Raw genomic sequence first — 21,739 nt, 5'->3', positions numbered from 1 at the left:
GGCTTTAAACTCTCTGCCACTCTTTTTACTCGCCATGTTTTTTTGTTTTACTCAACGTTTGTAAGGAGCTGCAACCATTACACCATGTTCCACATTACATCTTAAGTATTAAATAATAATAAAATAACCAAAAATTTGTCCTCTATCAGCAGGAGGCATGGTGAAATAGGAGCACGCACTTACATTCTCGTACTAACAACGGGCTGAAGCGTAATGTAGTAGATGAAAAAAAATCATAGCTTACATATTATAGGCTTTTATTACTATTCCTATAGAACATTTTAAACAGAAAATATACATAAAGCTTGCATATACCAATATATATAAAATGCGTAACAATTCTTAAAAGGTCGGAAACGCACTTGCGGATCATCTGCCATTGTGAGTGTCCATGGGCGGCGGTATCACTTAAAATTAGTTGAGCCTTCTGCCCGTTTACCCCCTGTTCCATAAACACAAATAAAAAAATATAGATTGAACAATATTCCTTTATTTTTTTTTGCATAATATAGTATTTCTCTACATGTAAATAAACAATCTGTAGTCCACTATCCTCCAGTATAGAGCGGGCATATGTATGTCTGTTGATTAAACCTATCATTGTTCTGTACCTGCCAAAGTAATATCTTAGCGTACGCCACGAGCTACCAATGGGCCATAAACGCGGTTTAACTTAACAAAAATAATAATATGTTTAGTTAAATTTGCTTCTTTAACCCTCTATTTTATGTAACATTGCATTTTTGGGTTAAAACTTCCGTAGATAATAATTGTTATTTTTAACAATGTGGTTTGTTCTCGGTCAAGGTTCTACCACGAAAGTTATAGTGCCAATGTTGTCGTATTGTAAATAATTCTGATGTTTTATTGAAGTTTCCTTGAATGGTTCTGATCACTGAAATATGAATTACCTACTTTCTGCGCCTCTATCGAACCATTTGGAGAGGAAATATTGTCCATTACACATACTGTGCATCTTCAACGCCACCTGTGCTGTTTTGTCAAAAATTGTTTAGCTTTTAGTTTGGCATTAACATTAAAATATAAGGATGCCAATAAACAATTAAATATAATAATTCTTGAATACCTTATAAAAATTATTATTTGTTCAGTTTTAACATTAACAGTATTTAGAATTTCAAATAGTTTTATCGATATTTTTCTTTATACTTGAGTAATTTCATGTTTCTGTGTTATTTAGCACTCAAAAAAAAGTAATTAGTATGGTCTTTTATTGACATAACTTTTACACAAATAAGGAAAACACTTTTTTACTGGATTGAGGTTATGTATAATTATAATTTATAATAATACATAACAAAAAAAAAACATAAAAGTAATTATTTAATTATCAGTTCAGATCAAATACAAAAAAGATAGGTACGGTATGAAATATAACCACATACCTACCATACATATGAAATCGCATACCACTAAGGCGTAGGATAATCGTACAATCGATCTCAGTATTTAGACCAATCAATTATTCGATTTTGATTAACTGATTATTTTTTAATTGTGTAATTTCCTTTTTAGCAAGATTAAAATCTAAAAAGCTGTCTAGTAAGCGATACATTTTTGCGATGGCTATCAGCCTCGCCTGTAATCTCTATTGAGACTGGCCATGCCGAAGAATATGAACCCGAAATACAGTAGAATATGCTAATATGGAAACGTAGAAAACATTCGCTGTTGCCTGCGATCTTTTCATATAATTAATATCGCTTGAACATGAGTTTTGTTGTATTAATGAGATACAACAAAACTGTATGTACTGACTGTATTCCATCTCTGTGATAAAAAATTATCTAATGTAGTTTTATCCAAATTTGTTAAGCTCTTCATGATAGAATAATAATTATTGCGCATTTACGAAGTTGGAAGAATAATGCCCAAGTGGCATTTACACAGAATGCAAAGCATTTTAACTGTGTCAAGTGATTTAATAAATAATTAAATAATGTTTTACTGCATCGGGTTAATCAGAATATCATTAATCACGCATCAATTGTCGGTTTGTCAATCACCACTACAGCCTTCACCCGGCTTCGTCTAATTACTCGACCGTTCAGTTTTTGTGTTTGACCCTTGCCTAGGGCGGTAGACTTTGATTGACTTAAACATAATCTTTAATCAACATTACAATAACTATATTTTATACGTAATAATATATACCTAGTATAAAACATAATCGTCTGCGGTTGTATGGATGCTAAGATCTTAAGTGAATCACTGGAACCCAAATGAATAGAAAAACTTTTTAAAAGAAGTTTTCAAATTGGAAGTTACAAATGTCGCAGCTGATTACATTCCTATTCCCAGATACACGCTTGCAAATGTGTCTTTGAAATCAAAAATAAGGCTTTCCAGTAATAACGTTTTTAAGTTAAAGAGGTCCTAATAGATATGTGTATCTCACGGGGAAGTTATGGGAATTTTTTTAATATGCTTACAAACCATTTATGATTCATTGTCTAAAGGCCAGAGGCCGGATGACCATTACATTCTATGTACATAGTTGTAATTTTACGATACTTGTATTTTTTGCTAGCACATCTGCTGTGGTAATTAGGAAACATCTTCAAAAGAATGTAAAAAATATCCCAGTAAGGTTTTATTTTTCTGAGTCATAAGTAAAAACGCGAAATGATTTCTAGGATCATTTTAAGGTGTACCAGTCAATGTCCGCTATTCTTGTTACAGTTTACATCTGTGACAAATTAACATTGTTTTATAAGTGAAGAGAGTTGTCAAGTACTTTGTATTTCAAAATCAATGTTTTATTAATCTAAATAATGTTTAATTAGTTGACGATAGTATAAACGAGTGTAACAAAGTTATGCAGGCGGTTACATCATACATATATTTTCGCTCTTGTCTGTTTAAGGAATGGTTATAATAGTAATAGTAAAACATAACCTATTATAATAGGTCAAATAACTATCCTTATAAGTCATGTCGCCAGCCTTAACGATATTTAATCATACCATGTTTACAAAAGATTGGAAATATTATTTATATTTAATTATTTTTCTCATAAGAAAACACTCGCCCAAGATGTTGATGATTTAGATATTAATGGAGGAAATCGTACTGAGTTCTGAGCTTTTAGTAACATCTTTGGTTCAAATTAATATCTACTCCCATAGCATTAGTAAAAGGTTTTTCATTTATTCTCAATAATAATTAAGGTAATGTTAATTTAGCTCCATTACAGATGAAATTAAAATGGATATATTGCAAGGTGTACAGACAAAAGATGGGACGCCGAAGTTATCCGTAGGGACGTCCAGGAAAAAGAAATGTGGGAGGACCACAAAACAGATGGACTGACGAAATCATACAGGGCTCTTGGGAGAAACCGATGTAGGAAGCAAAGATCAGATCCAAATGGAAAATTCAGGAGGAGACCTTTACCCAAAACAAATGTCCATACAGTACATGAAGTAATGGAAACAACAATAACTAACACTCATCTGATTTGTACATTGCAAATCAGATGGGTGTATAGTATGGAATTGGCTTTATTATTATAAATCTTCTCAAATGTAATAAAATTATTATAAAACACTAGCTGTTCCCTACCACGCTTCGCTGTGGCACATTGTGATTGAATGCTTGAGAAATGAGACACAAAATAAAGAAAACATTTCATATAAGTTTAATTTTACAATACTTGTGGAGAAAAAGAAAAAACATAATAAAAACAATCCTTGATGGGGATTACATATGCTGCTAAAATTTAAGCTCGATTGGTGCAGAACTTTTTGAGTTTTTGAAGCGTACACAAACCAACATAACATTTTTATATATATAGATTTAACACATGTCACAAAACAACAGGTGACAGGAAGGAATATTAAAATTACATAAATAAACTTGTCAGTTGTATTTGGCAGTCGTGACAACATAGACAATGGCGACCTTTGACACACCTAATTTTTTTTCCACAAATCGACCCATTTAGATTCAAAAGAACGGATGCGCCATAGCCCGTGACTAAAGTGTACGTTCAAGGACGCAAGCAAAGAAGGGGTATGATTAGAGTGCTCATCGTAATATCAGTCTCTATCGAAGCGCGGCGTTCTTCGCACGAGTCGCGTTAACGAATTTTATCGAATCGAATGATCATAGGATCGAATATCTGCGCGAAATTTAAGAAACATATTTTTAAATAAGTAAGTTGACGGTTTCTTAATTTTAAAGGAATTTATTATGCATGATTGTATGTAGATTAGTTATTATGAAATCAAACAGAAGTTTATTAGGTAAATTAAAAATTATCATATTCATTGACTTCTAGTGATATATGATTTGTTTGACATAAATTTTTTGTTTATATCTAACACCTATAAATCCATATTGTGGCTTTATTAATAAGTTCGTTGCTAACAAGATTTTGTGCAAAAACTATTAATATCTTAATTATTCGGAGTTGTTTAATTTATGTTAATAGTACAACTTCGTAATTTCCAGGTAAACTTCAGTGATGCTAATTGGACAGTGACTATATTGTGTCAAAATGAATAAAAACATTGTCTCATTGTGTGCAACACTACTGTGGATCTATTCTGTTGCGAGTCAGGTGAGAAGTTTTTCTTTTGTTTACATACACATAATTATACACTATGATCATGAAGCTATATACATAGACTGTAGAAGTTTTCGAGAATCCATTAGTTATTTTAGTTAGTTATTTATGTATCAAGTCTATGTTTATTTGTCGGCAACGAGTCAAGGGGAGAGGTTATCGTGGTTCTGATTAAAATTGTTGTTATTGTTCTATCAAATATTTACAAAACCGTTTATAACTTTAAACATGACCTACATAAAATAAGATCGTTGATCAAAGTTCATTAATTGTCAACGGTTCCTTCAGCTGTTTAGATTTTAATAAGTTCAATATTAATCTAATCGAAGAAAAGAAGAGTCCTTTATTTCCTTAAATTAATCGTTAATTAATTTGGCAAATGCCATTACCATGCATTTTCATTTTAATAAATACATTTCTATATTTGTTTTGGTGTATGATAACAATTGTATGTTTTGATCTAGTACATCTGTTAGTCTAACCATGAATCTTCTAAAGTTGTAGTATTTAGTATGTAAGTGATAATGATAACATTTGTGTCACTCTCACAATGGTGAATAAAACTAGTAACAACTTTCTCAGATAGTAATCTTACAATTTTTCCCGTAATCTCTTAATGTCAGGAAAGAAGTTTGTAAGTGTTCAAATGTTAAGTATAAAACGATTTCTTTAACCATAACTAAAAAATTATAAAAGTATTGTTGTTACAATGTGAAACTGGTTTCTAGATTACGATTTAAATTAGGTCATTGGTTTTTAAAACTGCATATTACATGCACATTTGAATTAATTATCATTATAATACTACATATTTTGATCCTAAATTTCACAACGAAATAGACAAGGCGATTAAAACTATTCTAGTAAATACGTTAAGATTGATTCAACTTTCTATATTGAGTATTAATTAGGTACATGAGGTTATTGAAACATTTATTGACGGTTTTTTATTATACCAGCTTCTATCCTCGCGACTTCGTCACACGAAACCGTGGATGTAAGCGAACCAACAGTTAGAGTGATGATTTTTTATATTAATTAGAGATTCCTTTCTTTGAATTATTCTGCGTCTTGGTAAAAAATTTGCGGTTGTTTATGTAGATAAATAGTGAAGGTTTAGTGTGTTTCAACGTCTACATATCAATATTACCTTCGGAGTGTATATGTGTAAGTAGATTCGTTAAAATATTTATAAAATTATCCCTCCAAAGGTATAGTCTACGAGCAGTCCTTCTACTACAGCGTAGCACTGCCCCTACGATATCCATTCCTTAATGTCGTAGAGTCTCATGACCTAAAAATGGAGAGCCTCTAAAGATAATAAAATTGATCATATAAATATCAAATGCGTGACTCGTGTGATACCAAATTGGGCATTACATGGCCGTGTTTGTCAAATTATAATAATTTGTAGCATCAAGTGTGGTAATCCGTTGATTGTTATAGCCGTGAATACTGAATAGTTTGAAATTAAATTTTAAAATTTGTTGCAATACAGATACAAATAAAGTCAAAGATATTCACATATTTGGACTTATCAGCTTAACAAAACAAATGATAAATATCGCTACCAATTCCTAATTTTATAGTAGGTATACAAGATTTTTCTTCTATTTGGAGTAACTCATGGGTCATGAATTACAATTAAATAGAAGCTTGTGATGATTTAGTCTAGTCGACAAGTTGAAAATGGAACAAAATAGAGATACTACTCCTAAAATTATGTGCGATAGCTCATTGGAACCGGAATGACGTCTAGAAAAATGTGCTAAAAGCGTGTATTAGCACATAAAAAATTGCAAAAGTTATAGACCATTAAAGATGAAAAAATAATGGCATTTAGTTTTTTGCCATTATTTAATAAACTATTAATATTTAAGAAATTTCTATATAAACTATTAATAAAGATTCTGAAAGAGGAGGAAATTTCTAATAAAAAACTCCTGACTCCCAGAACTCTATCTCCATTATTTATAATGTTAATTTAACGCTGAAAATAGGTCTGCGGGTGACATTTTTAGGATTCGCGCGTGGCGTCAAAAGCGACTACGGCACATTAATTAATTTATTTAAGGTATTGAATATTTTTTTTTTAATTTGAAAAAATTATGGTGTGTTCTAAACACTATAATTAATTTATTCCCGTTGAAAATTTTACTTAAAGTTAATTTTTCAACAAGTTAAATAATTGTTAACTAACGAAATTTTCTCGAACGACCGTCTTAATTGTAAGTGAAAAAAAATGTTTAAATAATGGTCGTAAAAATATTTCGCTTCGTAGAGCCTTTCTTACATACATACTTAACAAGATCGTGCCATAAAAGTTAAAAAAATATTTATACTTTGTTTATAACAATTTTTTTACTTAAACAAAAACTTAAAAATCCATGTAATGATGTTAAAAAAAAATTTTTTTTTCTCAATCATCATATAATCGTTTTTTTATTAATACAAGATATTTATTAATTTGCAAAAAAAAAAATTCCCGCCATTTGTTGATAAATTTTTTTTAAACAAATTGATTAAATCAATATTTAAAAAAAAAAATTTAACACAACTTTATTACATTAAAAATTTTATGATTTTTAAAAAAAAAATTTTTCCTTAATAACAATTTTTAATTGTTTATAATCGTTTTTTTTAATTTTCTATTGTTTAAATAATTAGTTGAGAAATTTTTTTTTTCCTAAAAATCATAATTGAGTCTTCTATAAAGTAATGGTCTAAGATCCCCCTATACAACGACCTTCACCGAGATGCTTATTTAATGAAACGTATTTTATATTTAATTTAATATGTCAATAAATATAATCCATATGGGTTGTCTAGCAAATTTCAATCCAGAGTATGTATAATTAATAATTTAAAAAAAATATTTTTTGAAACATTTCACCGGTATGATTATTAGATAAATTCTATACCAATCGAAAGTATGAAGCCCATAGAATATGCAAACTTTATGCTGCCCATTCTTTTCCGGTCACAACTATCGGGTTGCCAGGTATAAACAGGTAAATCTGTACTAGCATTTGCAACGGTCTGTTTATTGAATGAAATTTAAATGAAATTAAAGATTATTTTATTCTGAACACGGTGGTATAGGGTTGGCTGCGAAAAATCAGTCCAGAATTGCGGTTGTCGAATTTTAAAAAGTAAAATATTGCTCCAAGTGAATGTGTGCGACTGAGAGGTCCCAACCGACCATCCCATGCGATAGAAGAGGACACAGCATAGCAGCTGTTTAAAGTCCGCCCACTTAAAGAAAGAGAGTGCGCATGCTATTTGAGCTTGGAAAAGAAAAGGATAGCGATGGACTCGTATATACTATGCATCATTTTAGAGTAGTTTATTATTTAAATAGAGAAATAGTTATTTAATTTTTTTTATCAATTAATTATTTATTTGTATATTTTTTATGTGACACTAAAGTATATTTACATCTTTAGTAAAAACGAAGGTTATAGTGATTCATATATAATACTAGCCTGATTAAAAATATTGATTGAAAAAAATTAAAAAAATTACTACATGCAAATTATAAATCTATAAATATATGTGAAACTTGAGCCTGAGAACTGCGGATAGTTCTTAGATGAATATTTAAAACCAGTAGGATTCATTGGGGATCATACACCTTTAAAGATAGAAGACATTGTCGAAAAAAGTGAAACAGTGAGTGATGACGAAGAAGATTCAGAATAATAAAAATATAAAAATTGTAGTTTTAATTTTTTACAATAAATAGAAGTAATTTTTTAATTGTTGTTTTTGTATATTTCGTCTTCTTATAATAAAAATAAAATTTGCAAGATTACCCTGATTAAAAAAATTCACTTTTATGGGTTATGAATTTTTTTCAATAGTTTCAATTGATTTCAATTTCTCTGTTTACATTTATAGATTTATAATTTGCATGAAGTAAATTTTTAAATTTTTTTCAATCAATATTTTTAATCAGGCTAGTATTATATATGAATCACTATAACCTTTTTTACTAAAGATGTATATGTTAACGTAAAATTGTAAATACCGTTAGATTGTAATCTATCTCGCGAGATTATAAACTGTCGAAAGATTGTGAACCTCAGCGTACTGCTTACAATTTAACGTATTATTATTCGGTAGATTGTAATCTATCGAAGTGAAGCCGTCAAATTGTGAAACGGTACGCACCTCGAGCGCTGATTGGTCGGCTTTATAGTAGACCGTTATATGTCCATAGAGTTAGGAATGAAACAAGGGTATCGGTCAAATAAAATGAATGCACTTCAAAAATTAGTATTTATTACTTAGGGCCAGTTTTTTGATCCGTAGTAAAAAATGGTTTTACCATTTGTTACATTAACTATAGTTAAATGAATAACCATTGGTAAAATCGTAAATGCGTTTTTCAATGCCTTTTTTAACTATAGTTAATCTTAACAATTTGTCAATTTGTTGCCAGTGCAATGAGCAATGACATCCCAAAAAATGTGGTTGTTTTTTGTGGGGAACATTTATTTTGTATGACAACACTAGACATATTGAGTGAATGAAATCCATTTTTGCCATCTTCATTCGTTATTTGCGCTTTGAAGAGTTTGAAGTGTCAAATTAATCTAAATAACACGATATAAATAAAGTTGTTTTTCTGTGTTTTAATACGGTTTACACTTTTTACGATACTTAAATATATAATTAACGATGTCCGCAAACAGCCAACGGTCAAATAAGTAAGTACAAACATATTTTCGTGTTATTTATTCCGGTTTATCTTGTGTTTCGTAATAGAAAGTAATACATTTATATTTTGTTAAAGGGACCATACTGCTAACTTCGCCAAAAAAGAAACTGCCAAACTGGTGATGCTTCTCAAGGATTACACAGTCGTCACCTGCAAACAACTGATCACTGCAGCAATCTACAAAAAGATGCAGCTTGGAAATCTCTGTGACGTTTTCAACTCAGATGGGTCTAGACACCGACGTGTTAAATTTAATATACATTTAATGAAGGTGTAGGCACATTTTTATATTTATTCTTGTATAGCTGTGTCCTACAACAAAAGGAAAAAATCTTTTAACCCTTTGGAAACAAGGAAGCGGATTATGATCCACACGGATAAAAAGATTGAGTTTTTGAAACAAAGACAAATAAGAGAGGATGATTTGTTCAATTATGCTAAGGAAGAGCATCAAAAACATTTGCTGCACCAATGAGAGGCCCACCAAAAATCCATACTGCATAAAGAGGAGGTGCACCAAAAAGTGATGCAGCAGATGGAAGAAAGGCACAATAAATATATGTAGCAGCAAAAAGAGTTGCATCAAATTGAGGTGAAATGCAAGAAGAAACAATTAGAAAATATTTAATTGCTACTTTAGGGTTTCATGTAAATGTTGTAATGTTTTTTTAATAAAAATGGTTTGTATTTAAGTTATAATTAAACAGTTTATTAATCAAGTCAAATGTTTTATTTATAAATTCTTGTAACAAAGTAGGTAGATGCTAACTCACAAATGTAATAAAAGCCCTAAAGAATATCATAGGTCCCTAACTAATGTGTAGCTGTAGTTTTTAGTATAAGTACATACTTGTATGTACTTATAATAATTATAAGTTAATATTATTAGTAATATATAAATAATATTAACTCTAATTCATTATGTATTCTATTGCCTATAATATTAACTTATAATAATTATAAGTTAATATTATAGGTAATAAAACACATAATGAATTAGTAATATACTTAATTATATACTGCTGCGGTTCTGTAACTAGTAATGAAGCAAAATAGGTTTGTATGAGCTGCTGTCTATATAAACTCATGTTCTTGTATTTTATTTAATTATAATAATTATAAGTTAATATTATAGGCAATAAAACACATAATGAATTAGTAATATACTTAATTATATACTGCTGCGGTTCTATAGTTAGTAATGAAGCAAAATAGGTTGGTATGAGCTGCTGTCTATATATACTCTTGTTCATTGGCAGTTTAAGATCATTCCCAATTTCAGTAACAATCCAGAGCACTGTTCCCTTCGATAGGGGGTAACAGTGACAAAAATCTACATCATCCCAGGTTTCTAATGGCGGATGACATTGCCTAAATATTTTTGGTCACTCATTGACACATTGTCATATAATATTATCGTCTTCTTCATCGTCTCATTAATTAAAGTATCTCAATATGTTTAAATTCATCATTAGATAGTAATAAACGTATTTATCATAGTTTGATTTCTGTGACAAACAGCTGTTACTATATAAATTACCAGCGGCCATCTTTTTAACCCTCCGATACTGAGTAGTTAACTTTTTTGCCTAATGGTTAGATATTTTACCATTGGATGCTCTTACCACGGATCAAAAAACGCATTTTGCTGATATTTAACTAATAGTAACGATTTTTTACCAATAGTTGATTTAACTACGGATCAAAAAACCGCCCCTTAGTAGGTAATCAATAATTCTGACATCACATGATAAAAAAAAATATATCAAAATAAAAAAATTAGAAACATAACAATATTTTCTCTTCAAACACAAATTAAAATTGAAAAATTAGTTCAATTTTCTTTCATTTCATTTCCAACACTAACTTAGTTATCATTCAAACTTCTTTGGTCAATCACAGATTAATTTTACTTCCCAATAATTTCATATAACTAATTCTAAAGCTGTGAGTTACTTACAACACGACATCAATTTACATTCATCAAAACAATCAATTTACATTCGACAACAAACAAACAAATATGGTGGCGCGGGGCATATTCTGTTCTATTAATCAGCGCGCGAGGTGCGATCCGTTTCACAATTTGACGGTTTCACTTCGATAGATTACAATCTACCGAATAATAATACGTTAAATTGTAAGCAGTTCCTTGAGGTTCACAATAAGTCGACAGTTTACAATCTCGCGAGCTAGATTACAATCTAACGGTGTTTACAATTTTACGGTGACATATATATACTTTAGTGTCACAAAAAATATACACATAAATAATTAATTTATTAAAAAAATTTTTAATAACTATTTCTCTATTTAAATAATAAACTACTCCAAAATGATGCATAGTATATACGAGTCCATCGCTATCCTTTTCTTTTCCAAGCCCAAATAGCATGCGCACTCTCTTTCTTTAAGTGGGCGGACTTTAAACAGCTGCTATGCTGTGTCCTCTTCTATCGCATGGGATGGTCGGTTGGGACCTCTCAGTCGCACACATTCACTTGGAGCAATATTTTACTTTTTAAAATTCGACAACCGCAATTCTGGACTGATTTTTCGCAGCCAACCCTATACCACCGTGTTCAGAATAAAATAATCTTTAATTTCATTTAAATTTCATTCAATAAACAGACCGTTGCAAATGCTAGTACAGATTTACCTGTTTATACCTGGCAACCCGATAGTTGTGACCGGAAAAGAATGGGCAGCATAAAGTTTGCATATTCTATGGGCTTCATACTTTCGATTGGTATAGAATTTATCTAATAATCATACCGGTGAAATGTTTCAAAAATATTTTTTTAAAATTATTAATTAAACATACTCTGGACTGAAATTTGCTAGACAACCCATATGGATTATATTTATTGACATATTAAATTAAATATAAAATACGTTTCATTAAATAAGCATCTCGGTGAAGGTCGTTGTATAGCGGGATCTTATACTATAACAGAAAAAAAATTTTTTTTAATCAACAATTCTATTGTTTATTAACTTACCAATTTGTAATAAACAAATATTCAACTTTGGTTTATTTTTTTTCTAAAACTTCTAAAATTAACAAAAACAACCATATATAACAAACGACATAAAAAATTTTTTTGTAAATTTTTTGATTATCATGAATATTACTTTTATTTAAAATTAAAAATTTTTTTTTTCTTTTTCTGGATGTTTGAGTCTCCATAGGCGATTTAACATCAGAATTAATTAAAAAAGGCAGTTTTTATATAATATGATAAAAATTATTATCTATTCATCGCTAATTCAGTCGTTAACTTGGTTCTAAACAATGTTTTTTTTTGAAACTTAACAATTTACCTACTTACTAATAAAAAAAGTAAAAATATTCACAATATTATAAAAATGAAGTTTTAACGCTAAAACACTGACAGCCAAATATGGGAATTTCGGTAAATTAGTCTAGTCGACAAGTTGAAAATGGAACAAAATAGAGATACTGCTCTTAAAATTATGTGCGATAGCTCATTGGAACCGGAATAACGCCTAGAAAAATGTGCTAAAAGCGTGTATTAGCACATAAAAAATTGCAAAAGTTATAGACAATTAAAGATGAAAAAAAAATGGCATTTAGTTTTTTGCCAATATTTAATAAACTATTAATATTTAAGAAATTTCAAATAAAGATTCTGAAAGAAGAGAAAATTTCCAATAAAAAACTCCTAACTCTTGGAACTCTATCTCCATTATTTATAACTTTAATTTAACGCTGAAAATAGGTCTGCGGGTGACATTTTTAGGATTCGCGCGTGGCGTCAAAAGCGACTACGGCACATTAATTAATTTATTTAAGGTATTGAATATTTTTTTTCAAATTTGAAAAAATTATGGTGTGTTTTGAACACTATAATTAATTTATTCCCGTTGAAAATTTTACTTAAAGTTAATTTTTCAACAAGTTAAATAACTGTTAACAAACGAAATTTTCTCGAACGACCGTCTTAATTGTAAGTGAAAAAAAATGTTTAAATAATGGTCGTAAAAATATTTCGCTTCGTAGAGCCTTTCTTTCATACATACTTAACAAGATCGTGCCATAAAAGTTAAAAAAATATTTATACTTTGTTTATAACATTTTTTTTACTTAAACAAAAACTTAAAAATCCATGTAATGATGTTAAAAAATTTTTTTTTTCTAAATCATCATACAATCGTTTTTTTATTAATACAAGATATTTATTGATTTGCAAAAAAAAAAATTTCCGCCATTTGTTGATTAATTTTTTTTTTAACAAATTGAATAAATACATATTTTTTTTAAAAATTTTAACATAACTTTATTACATTAAAAATTTTATGATTTTAAAAAAAAAAAATTTTCCTAAATAACAATTTTTAATTGTTTATAATCGTTTTTTTTAATTTTCTATTGTTTAAATAATTAGTTAAAAAAATTGTTTTTCTAAAAGTCATAATTAACAGTCCTCTATAAAGTAACAGAAAACAATTTTTTTTTAATCAACAATTCTATTGTTTATTAACTTACCAAGTTGTTATAAACAAATATTCAACTTTTTTTTATTTTTTTTCTAAAACTTCTAAAATTAACAAAAACAACCATATATAACAAAGTATAGAAACATTTTTTTTGTAAATTTTTTGATTATCATGAATATTACTTTTATTTAAAATTAAAATTTTTTTTTCTATACTTTGTTATATATGGTTTTTTTTGTTAATTTTAGAAGTTTTAGAAAAAAAATAAAAAAAAGTTGAATATTTGTTTATAACAACTTGGTAAGTTAATAAACAATAGAATTGTTGATTAAAAAAAATTTTTTTTCTGTTACTTTATAGAGGACTGTCAATTATGACTTTTAGAAAAAAAATTTTTTTTAACTAATTATTTAAACAATAGAAAATAAAAAAAAACGATTATAAACAATTAAAAATTGTTATTTAGGAAAAATTTTTTTTTTAAAAATCATAAAATTTTTAACGTAATAAAGTTGTGTTAAAATTTTTTTAAAAAATATTTATTTATTCAATTTGTTAAAAAAAAATTTATCAACAAATGGCGGGAATTTTTTTTTTTGTAAATCAATAAATATCTTGTATTAATAAAAAAACGATTATATGATGATTTAGAAAATAATTTTTTTTTTAACAACATTACATGGATTTTTAAGTTTTTGTTTAAGTAAAAAAAATGTTATAAACAAAGTATAAATATTTTTTTAACTTTTATGGCACGATCTTGTTAAGTATGTATGTAAGAAAGGCTCTACGAAGCGAAATATTTTTACGACCATTATTTAAACATTTTTTTTCACTTACAATTAAGACGGTCGTTCGAGAAAATTTCGTTTGTTAACAATTATTTAACTTGTTGAAAAATTAACTTTAAGTAAAATTTTCAACGGGAATAAATTAATTATAGTGTTCAGAACACACCATAATTTTTTCAAATTTAAAAAAAAATATTCAATACCTTAAATAAATTAATTAATGTGCCGTAGTCGCTTTTGACGCCACGCGCGAATCCTAAAAATGTCACCCGCAGACCTATTTTCAGCGTTAAATTAAAGTTATAAATAATGGAGATAGAGTTCCGAGAGTTTGGAGTTTTTTATTGGAAATTTTCTCTTCTTTCAGAATCTTTATTTGAAATTTCTTAAATATTAATAGTTTATTAAATATTGGCAAAAAACTAAATGCCATTTTTTTTTCATCTTTAATTGTCTATAACTTTTGCAATTTTTTATGTGCTAATACACGCTTTTAGCACATTTTTCTAGGCGTCATTCCGGTTCGAATGAGCTATCGCACATAATTTTAAGAGCAGTATCTCTATTTTGTTCCATTTTCAACTTGTCGACTAGACTAACTACTTGGAGTGTTTAACCATGTTTTGATGGAAAAACTTAATGTTACAGAATTTGAAAGGAATGTGAGGACGAAAAGCTAATTAAGATCGATCACTATTAAATAAAATTACTATTTTTTTGTTAATCAGTACGTCTTTACAAATAATACGAGTAAAAAGTTATTACATTAGCATTATGAATAAAAGCTTTTGTGGTAAATACCTACTTCGTATAAAGCTTCTTTATGACCACTCTTGAAATAAATATGATCCAAATGCAAATAATATAAGAACATTAATTATTTGTAAATCTAGTTTTACGACTGTTAGAGGTGATAATGTTATTTTCGAAGGATTGTAATTTGCATATTCTTCCAATAGTTGATTGGCTGGAATCTACCGTCCTTGAAAAGATATATTTCTTTTTCAACGGTGTATGTTCTTTCTTCCATATAATAAAGTAATCAATTTACACGTACAATTTATTTATCATTCAAATACTAACTTTGCATATTTACTTATTTGTACATGGCTCATAAAATCATCACATGCTCGTCGCGATGTATCAAAGCAAATTCTTAAAAAGATGATTTTCTTTTACTACGTGGTCTATTTGTTTTCTTTATTTCCTTCTTCCTGTGTTGAATACACTAATTAAGTTTTAATCACGCTACCTTATTAGTTCTAATTACTTAGTTACGCTTACAAATTCCTTTTAAAGCAAAACATAAGAAAGACGCTTCAATTTCCTCGCACGAAGTCAACTCAGATAATGCAAAGATAAAATAAATATAACCCTTTTTACCAAAGAATTTTTTTTTTTTAACTTTTTATGAAATAAAAGAATGTAATAGACAAAATTAAATGTTAATCACTTTTAATTCTAGTTAAAAAGAGCTTATAAACGCATCTTCAGATGTTTTGATTTTAATTATAAGAACATTAAGATATATTTTCTCGCAGTCTTGTCTAAAACATAACAGGTAGACTGACATTTAGACCATATACATTTGCTTCTGTGAATTTTTAATTGTTGTTAATGGACTTTTATGGGAATTTTATTTACTTTTAGGTTCGAACCTATAAAATTTCGTAAACTAATGAATTTTATATCAATCACGATAAGTTATTTTGAAATCTCGTGTTGAAGCTACTGGTAATTTCATAATTTTACCTAAGGATGAGACGTAATTCTCTATAAAATTGTAAAAACAGTAGTCAAAGGCGCTTTCTATAGAAAAATAGTAACAGCAATCTAGGTAAAAGCTAGGTAGGTAACTAGCGAGCTATTAGTTGGTATTGTTCATTGAACCTAACGCCTGCTAGGATTAGTAAAGCTCCAAATATTCGTCTAAATTAAACTAGACTAAGTTATAAAAATGGCTGGCGAATTAAAATATTATCTTTAGTTTCACTCCTTAAAGGAGGTTATTAACCCTATAGCTATACCCAATGTAGAGTGGTAAAGTAAGAAAGTGAACAATAGCTTGTAACGAGCGTGTCATCGGTTGTAGTGTTACATAAATTGTAAATATTGCAATCGGCGCCTGGTCAATTGACTATCCGAGTAGTGAATGCTATACTTTATCAAGTTTTGTTTTAGATTAAAACCTTTTTACTCAGTTACATTAAGAACTATCACACACACACACACAACAAGCAAGGCATAGGTCTTCTGTTAAATCAAGTTTGTATTTATTAATATGCATGTATTATAGAATACACATGGGCTACATAAATTGAACTAGTAATACGTAATAGTAAGCTGCTGCTTCTTTTATATCTTTTTAGTTTTAGTTATTATTTTTAGTTTTTAATATATTTTTATTTTGGGTGTTAAATTTGCGATGTCATTTTCTTGTATTTTTTAGGCATACACATTGTTTTAGAACGTATAAATAAATAATAATATAAATTACAAATCAGTCCGTTCGAAAAATAGTCTTAAACTCTCTTTAACTGGATGGCAACCTTAACTTCCTCTGACCTTTGTCGGATCTGATGTTGTCTGACCACTTTTGGTGTCCGACTGCCATCAAACATGACACAGAGAGTGGGCTAGTATTGTGTATTATGTAAGCATGGCACCTTACTTTTGTTAAACAAATGAATTGATAAAAACGAGTGAAAAAGGCGTTCCTATTATTTGTTTTGTATTTATTTCGATCTGCTCCAGCTTTGCTTTGTACTGCGTTTCATGTATTGTAAGGATAACTTGTCATCTCATTGCCATTATGGTCATTATACCGAACTTTGATATCACAATTCGTGTGATTTTTCCTTATGAGCTGCGAAACTAAATATTTAAGATTCCCAGACGTTGCTGTGTCATAGAAAAAAAGCTACATGGTTGCCACGTAATTATAACGAAAAGCATCAATGAATCATACTATTACCCCTATTTTAAAGGTCAAATGTAATTTAAATATTCAGAAAGTTTCAACTGAAGTTAAAGCTATATTGCAAGTTTTTTTTTCCGAGTATGATTCCCGTCGTATCTTATGCCCAGCCTTTCCACTGCTGGATTTGACCTCTCTTCTAAATAGCACACTGCCATTCCGCCATTGTTAGATGCCGACGAAATAATAACTGTTACCTACTTGCCTTAAAAATATCACTGAAAAGGCGCAAAAACGTGAACAGGGCAGTTCTGGACTTTATTTATTTCTAAAAGATGTTTAATATATTATAGAATACCTTTGCAAAGCCAATTAGTCTCTTTAGTTATTTAAAAGTGATTCATATAACAAGTAGGTGTAGTTCAAACCTACAAGAATCCATTTATGTTCTAACCGTCATTTATTCTATGGCAACTTAAGATTTATTTCGTTGATAACCTAATATTAAGTAGGCACAGCCTTGGAACAAAAATTGGCGCCAAAAATGGTTAGACGAGAGACTTTGATTCCATTTTTATTTATAGAACGAATCAGCCATATAATCTGGGTTTCAGAATAGTATATGCTGTGTGATTTTGAGAAGAATTGTACGTACGCGAGATAATAAGAGATTCTATACTTCACTAAAAACTACTCGTAAACAAACAAAAGATATACCTTGATCATTCAGTATTTAAAAATTCTAATTTTACTTAACATTTATCATTTTCTTAAAATAAATTTTAATTATAAAAAAACTGTCAAAAAAGATATTTTGCACGGTTTTGCCAGAACTCGCGACGTTTTTAAACTCCGCTGGTAAGTGACCTACCAAGGTCACAGACACATTTTTGTGTCCCTATTTGTATCGACACGAAAGTGCGGCACTTTATTACCTAACCATTCATGTACACATTAAGAAACACTTAACGAGAGATTAGCTTAACAGGACAAAAGCGTTTGAGATAAACTGTCGTCTGACGAAACGTAAGTCAGCGTTGCCAAATCTAGGATTAAATACTTAAAGGATTTAGCTTATGTGCCTACGCATAGCATTAAATGGACCTAAATACTGCATGTGCTCTTTAGAACATACTTAACATTATAGCAAAGCTGGACAAAGTTTTGGTTAGGAATGCAAGTAAAAAAAAATATCTTCTAATAAATAACGTACGTGGGTGTAATAATGTGATGCCATTACTTTTTTATACGTTTAATTCGACATTATAATTTATTTATCGAAGTGGAATGTCTCTAATAACCTAAAGCATTCAATTTTTTTGGTCTAGTTGGGTTAAATAATGGACACTGTGACATTTTTATATCGGATTGTTCATAAATAAAAATATTTTTACATTGACATTGTTTAACATAATAGTATCTTTGTATATTCTTCTTTTATTTATTTTTTGAAGTTTTACTTTTGGCGCGTTAGGTTAAAACTATGAGAGTAAATTTTTACCGACACCCGCACACCGTCACAAAACACCGACACCCGCACGTCGTCACAAAAAACTGACACCCTGAAGTTAGCATAGTCAACATTTTAACATAAAAAATTTCCATTTCTTTAATTATGTAGATTTTTTTTGTGATATTTAAATAAACTTAATTTAACTAAATATGTAATGCGTTATAATAAAACTTTAAATTTTTAAGATTTTTATTTTCTTACGCCAAAGAAGTATAACTTCTAACGCGTGTACATATGTACACACACATTTTTTTAAATGTTTCTTTGACCAAAAGCTTTGCATCATAAAACAAGTTTCTAAGATTTTCTTATTATTAGGCTCAACACCAGAACCATATTTGTTATATTACTTAAAGAATTGTTGATTCATGAAGTAGTATGTAGTTTTCAAACGGCTTTACTTAAAAGTTAAAAAAAAACTTTAACCTTTAACCATTCATAGCATCGCCCCTTCACCCGTGCCAAGAAGTAATCTACAATTAGTTTACATAACGCCAGGTTAGCTAACAGAAGTCTTGGATAATCTGCCAGGAAAATAGAGCATTCGGCTTCCGGCTTACAATCACACAGAACATAGCTTAAGTAATACGCCTGTGCTAATAATGGTTTTTCATGTTTTCAATTGATACTGTTTCCGTCAGTTGACTTTGATTCGTTAATGTATAGACGTGGATTCGTTTTCCAGAATCCAGAACAAAGCATAGCCTAGTAATCTTTTGCAAACCATCAAAGCATTTTAATTGTGAATTATACATTATCTTTTTTATCAATAAATAAATAGATAATAAATATAATAGATAATCATTCTTTATTGCAGACAGCAATAAAGAATGGTGAAAATTTGCAAGAAAGATATGAGTTAGCTATTAAAACATTTATTTGATCTTATAATTATAATATATTTTTATAGTTATGTAGGAACCTAGCTTTACGGTGATAAACTTGAAAACTAATACTTCCACATCTTAATTACAAATAAATCTTATATATTGATTACTACAGCCTGTCTTTAAAATCCCCATTGCATTCTATCTCTTGCTCACCGCATCCTTTCTGAACCACATCTTCGTGGATGAAATATTGTCATTTGGAGATAGAATCCATTTGGTGCTCATTTAGTCCACCTATGTATAGTCTACATATGTTTAGTTGTGAAACGTAAACTTATAATTTTAATAAAAAATATTATTGGAATATAAATAGAAATGTTTGATATTTACTAATTTTAATTATTTCGCCAGAGTGGAAATCCGGTAAAGATCCCACCAACAAGATTCACATGCCAAGGCCGGCCCTCGGGATACTACGCAGACGTTGAGACTGATTGTCAGGTGAGCCACTCTTCAAATAAGCTTTTAACAGCGACTATTCATACAAGTTATAGATATTAACATTCACAGACCAACAGAAAAAAACATTTTGTAAAAAATACAATTATAAATAGCACTATTTGATTTAAAAAATCATCTGCAGTCTAATGTTAATACTTATTGAACCGAATTTTTATGTCATTATTGCTATGGTGGCGGTGTGTTTCCTAGATATGTTTGTATTGAAAAGGAAATTAAAATTATAACAGAATAATAGAGAAATCCCAGCCTTAGCATTGTATTTACTTATTTTAAAATACATATTGCAATTTATCCTTGTTATTATACACACTATCTGTGCAGTTTCTATACTAGTAGGAGGCACTACTTGGTAGTACCTACCCACCGTCACACTATTTATATATGCGCTACTTAACATTATATATATATTATATACATATATTCTAATTTAGAATAGAAAAGTTTATTGTATAGATAATAATCAAACACAAATGTTCTTGTTAAAAATATATTTCTCCATAGTTATATTTATGAATTTGCTATTAGACCAAGCGCATATCGCATCATTACCCATCTTGATTTCATTTACATACTTGTATATGTCTCCCAGATACCACAAGAAAAACTATTATTATTCTTTCGAAGGTAAACAGCCGATGAGTAGTTAAATATGCATCCGGAAAATTATGTTCAATTAGATTAACATACTTGATAACAAATTGATTGTTGTTGTGGGATGTTTGTTACGTAACGACAAGATTTATGTGAAGTTATGTAACATGATATAAGGTACCGTGATTATACACTTTTGTATTTCGAGAAGCGTTATTTATGTGGGATTTTCAATCCCGAGATAGAACATTTGAATCCTGAATATTAAGAAACAATTGTTTTACTTATGATAAAGGAAATCAATGTTGTGTGCAGGCGCAGAAGCTCCATACTATTTCTGATAAGTAAGGATATTAGGGACAAAAACGCTTGCGGCTTTTATTTCTAAGTACTTAGCTTAATATTAAAGATTTTTTTTATATAATAGGGGGGCAAACGAGCTTGCGGGACGACCAAAAAGGGCAGTCTTTGCAGCCCATAGACACCCATTTTTTAGTGGGTGCGTTGCCTGCCTTTGAGGGAGGAGTACATTATAAAGATTAGGCTACATTAATAAAGAACAAGTATTGATATGACTAAAGAACAATCCATTTAATTACAAACGGTTTATTTTATGCTTCTTGTCATTTATTAACAATTGGCAATATGCTAAACAAATACTAACTTAAAATATCTACAAACTTAGTTCTAATGTATCTTCAAAGAACAATAAAAAAGTGTATGAGAAAACTAAATTTGTAACAATGGAGCAGGGAAGACGCAATATCCGTCGATTTTACTTAAACTGGTTCAACGGAAAT

The 21,739-nt window shown here is 29.2% G+C and overlaps 1 protein-coding gene and 1 long non-coding RNA gene across 2 annotated transcripts in view; both read left to right on the top strand.

Moving 5' to 3' along the window:
- Nucleotides 1-4,046: 4,046 nt before the first annotated feature.
- Nucleotides 4,047-21,739, top strand: part of LOC125057748 — a 28,869-nt gene continuing 11,176 nt past the window's right edge. The window contains exons 1-3 of the mRNA XM_047661623.1: nucleotides 4,047-4,178; nucleotides 4,477-4,585; nucleotides 20,238-20,327. Coding sequence (XP_047517579.1) covers nucleotides 4,523-4,585; nucleotides 20,238-20,327 — 153 coding nt within the window. The 5' untranslated portion in view covers nucleotides 4,047-4,178; nucleotides 4,477-4,522. The remainder of the gene's footprint in view (nucleotides 4,179-4,476; nucleotides 4,586-20,237; nucleotides 20,328-21,739) is intronic.
- Nucleotides 8,873-10,033, top strand: LOC125057757. Its single transcript, XR_007118257.1, has 2 exons — nucleotides 8,873-9,303; nucleotides 9,390-10,033. It is a non-coding gene; the product is annotated as an uncharacterized LOC125057757 (long non-coding RNA).

Source organism: Pieris napi, chromosome 2 (genome assembly GCF_905475465.1).
Source record: "Pieris napi chromosome 2, ilPieNapi1.2, whole genome shotgun sequence".
Classification (NCBI taxonomy): Eukaryota; Metazoa; Arthropoda; class Insecta; order Lepidoptera; family Pieridae; genus Pieris; species Pieris napi.
The sequence above is the reverse complement of the archived record's forward strand: the minus strand, read 5'-3'. Positions and strand labels throughout refer to the sequence as shown.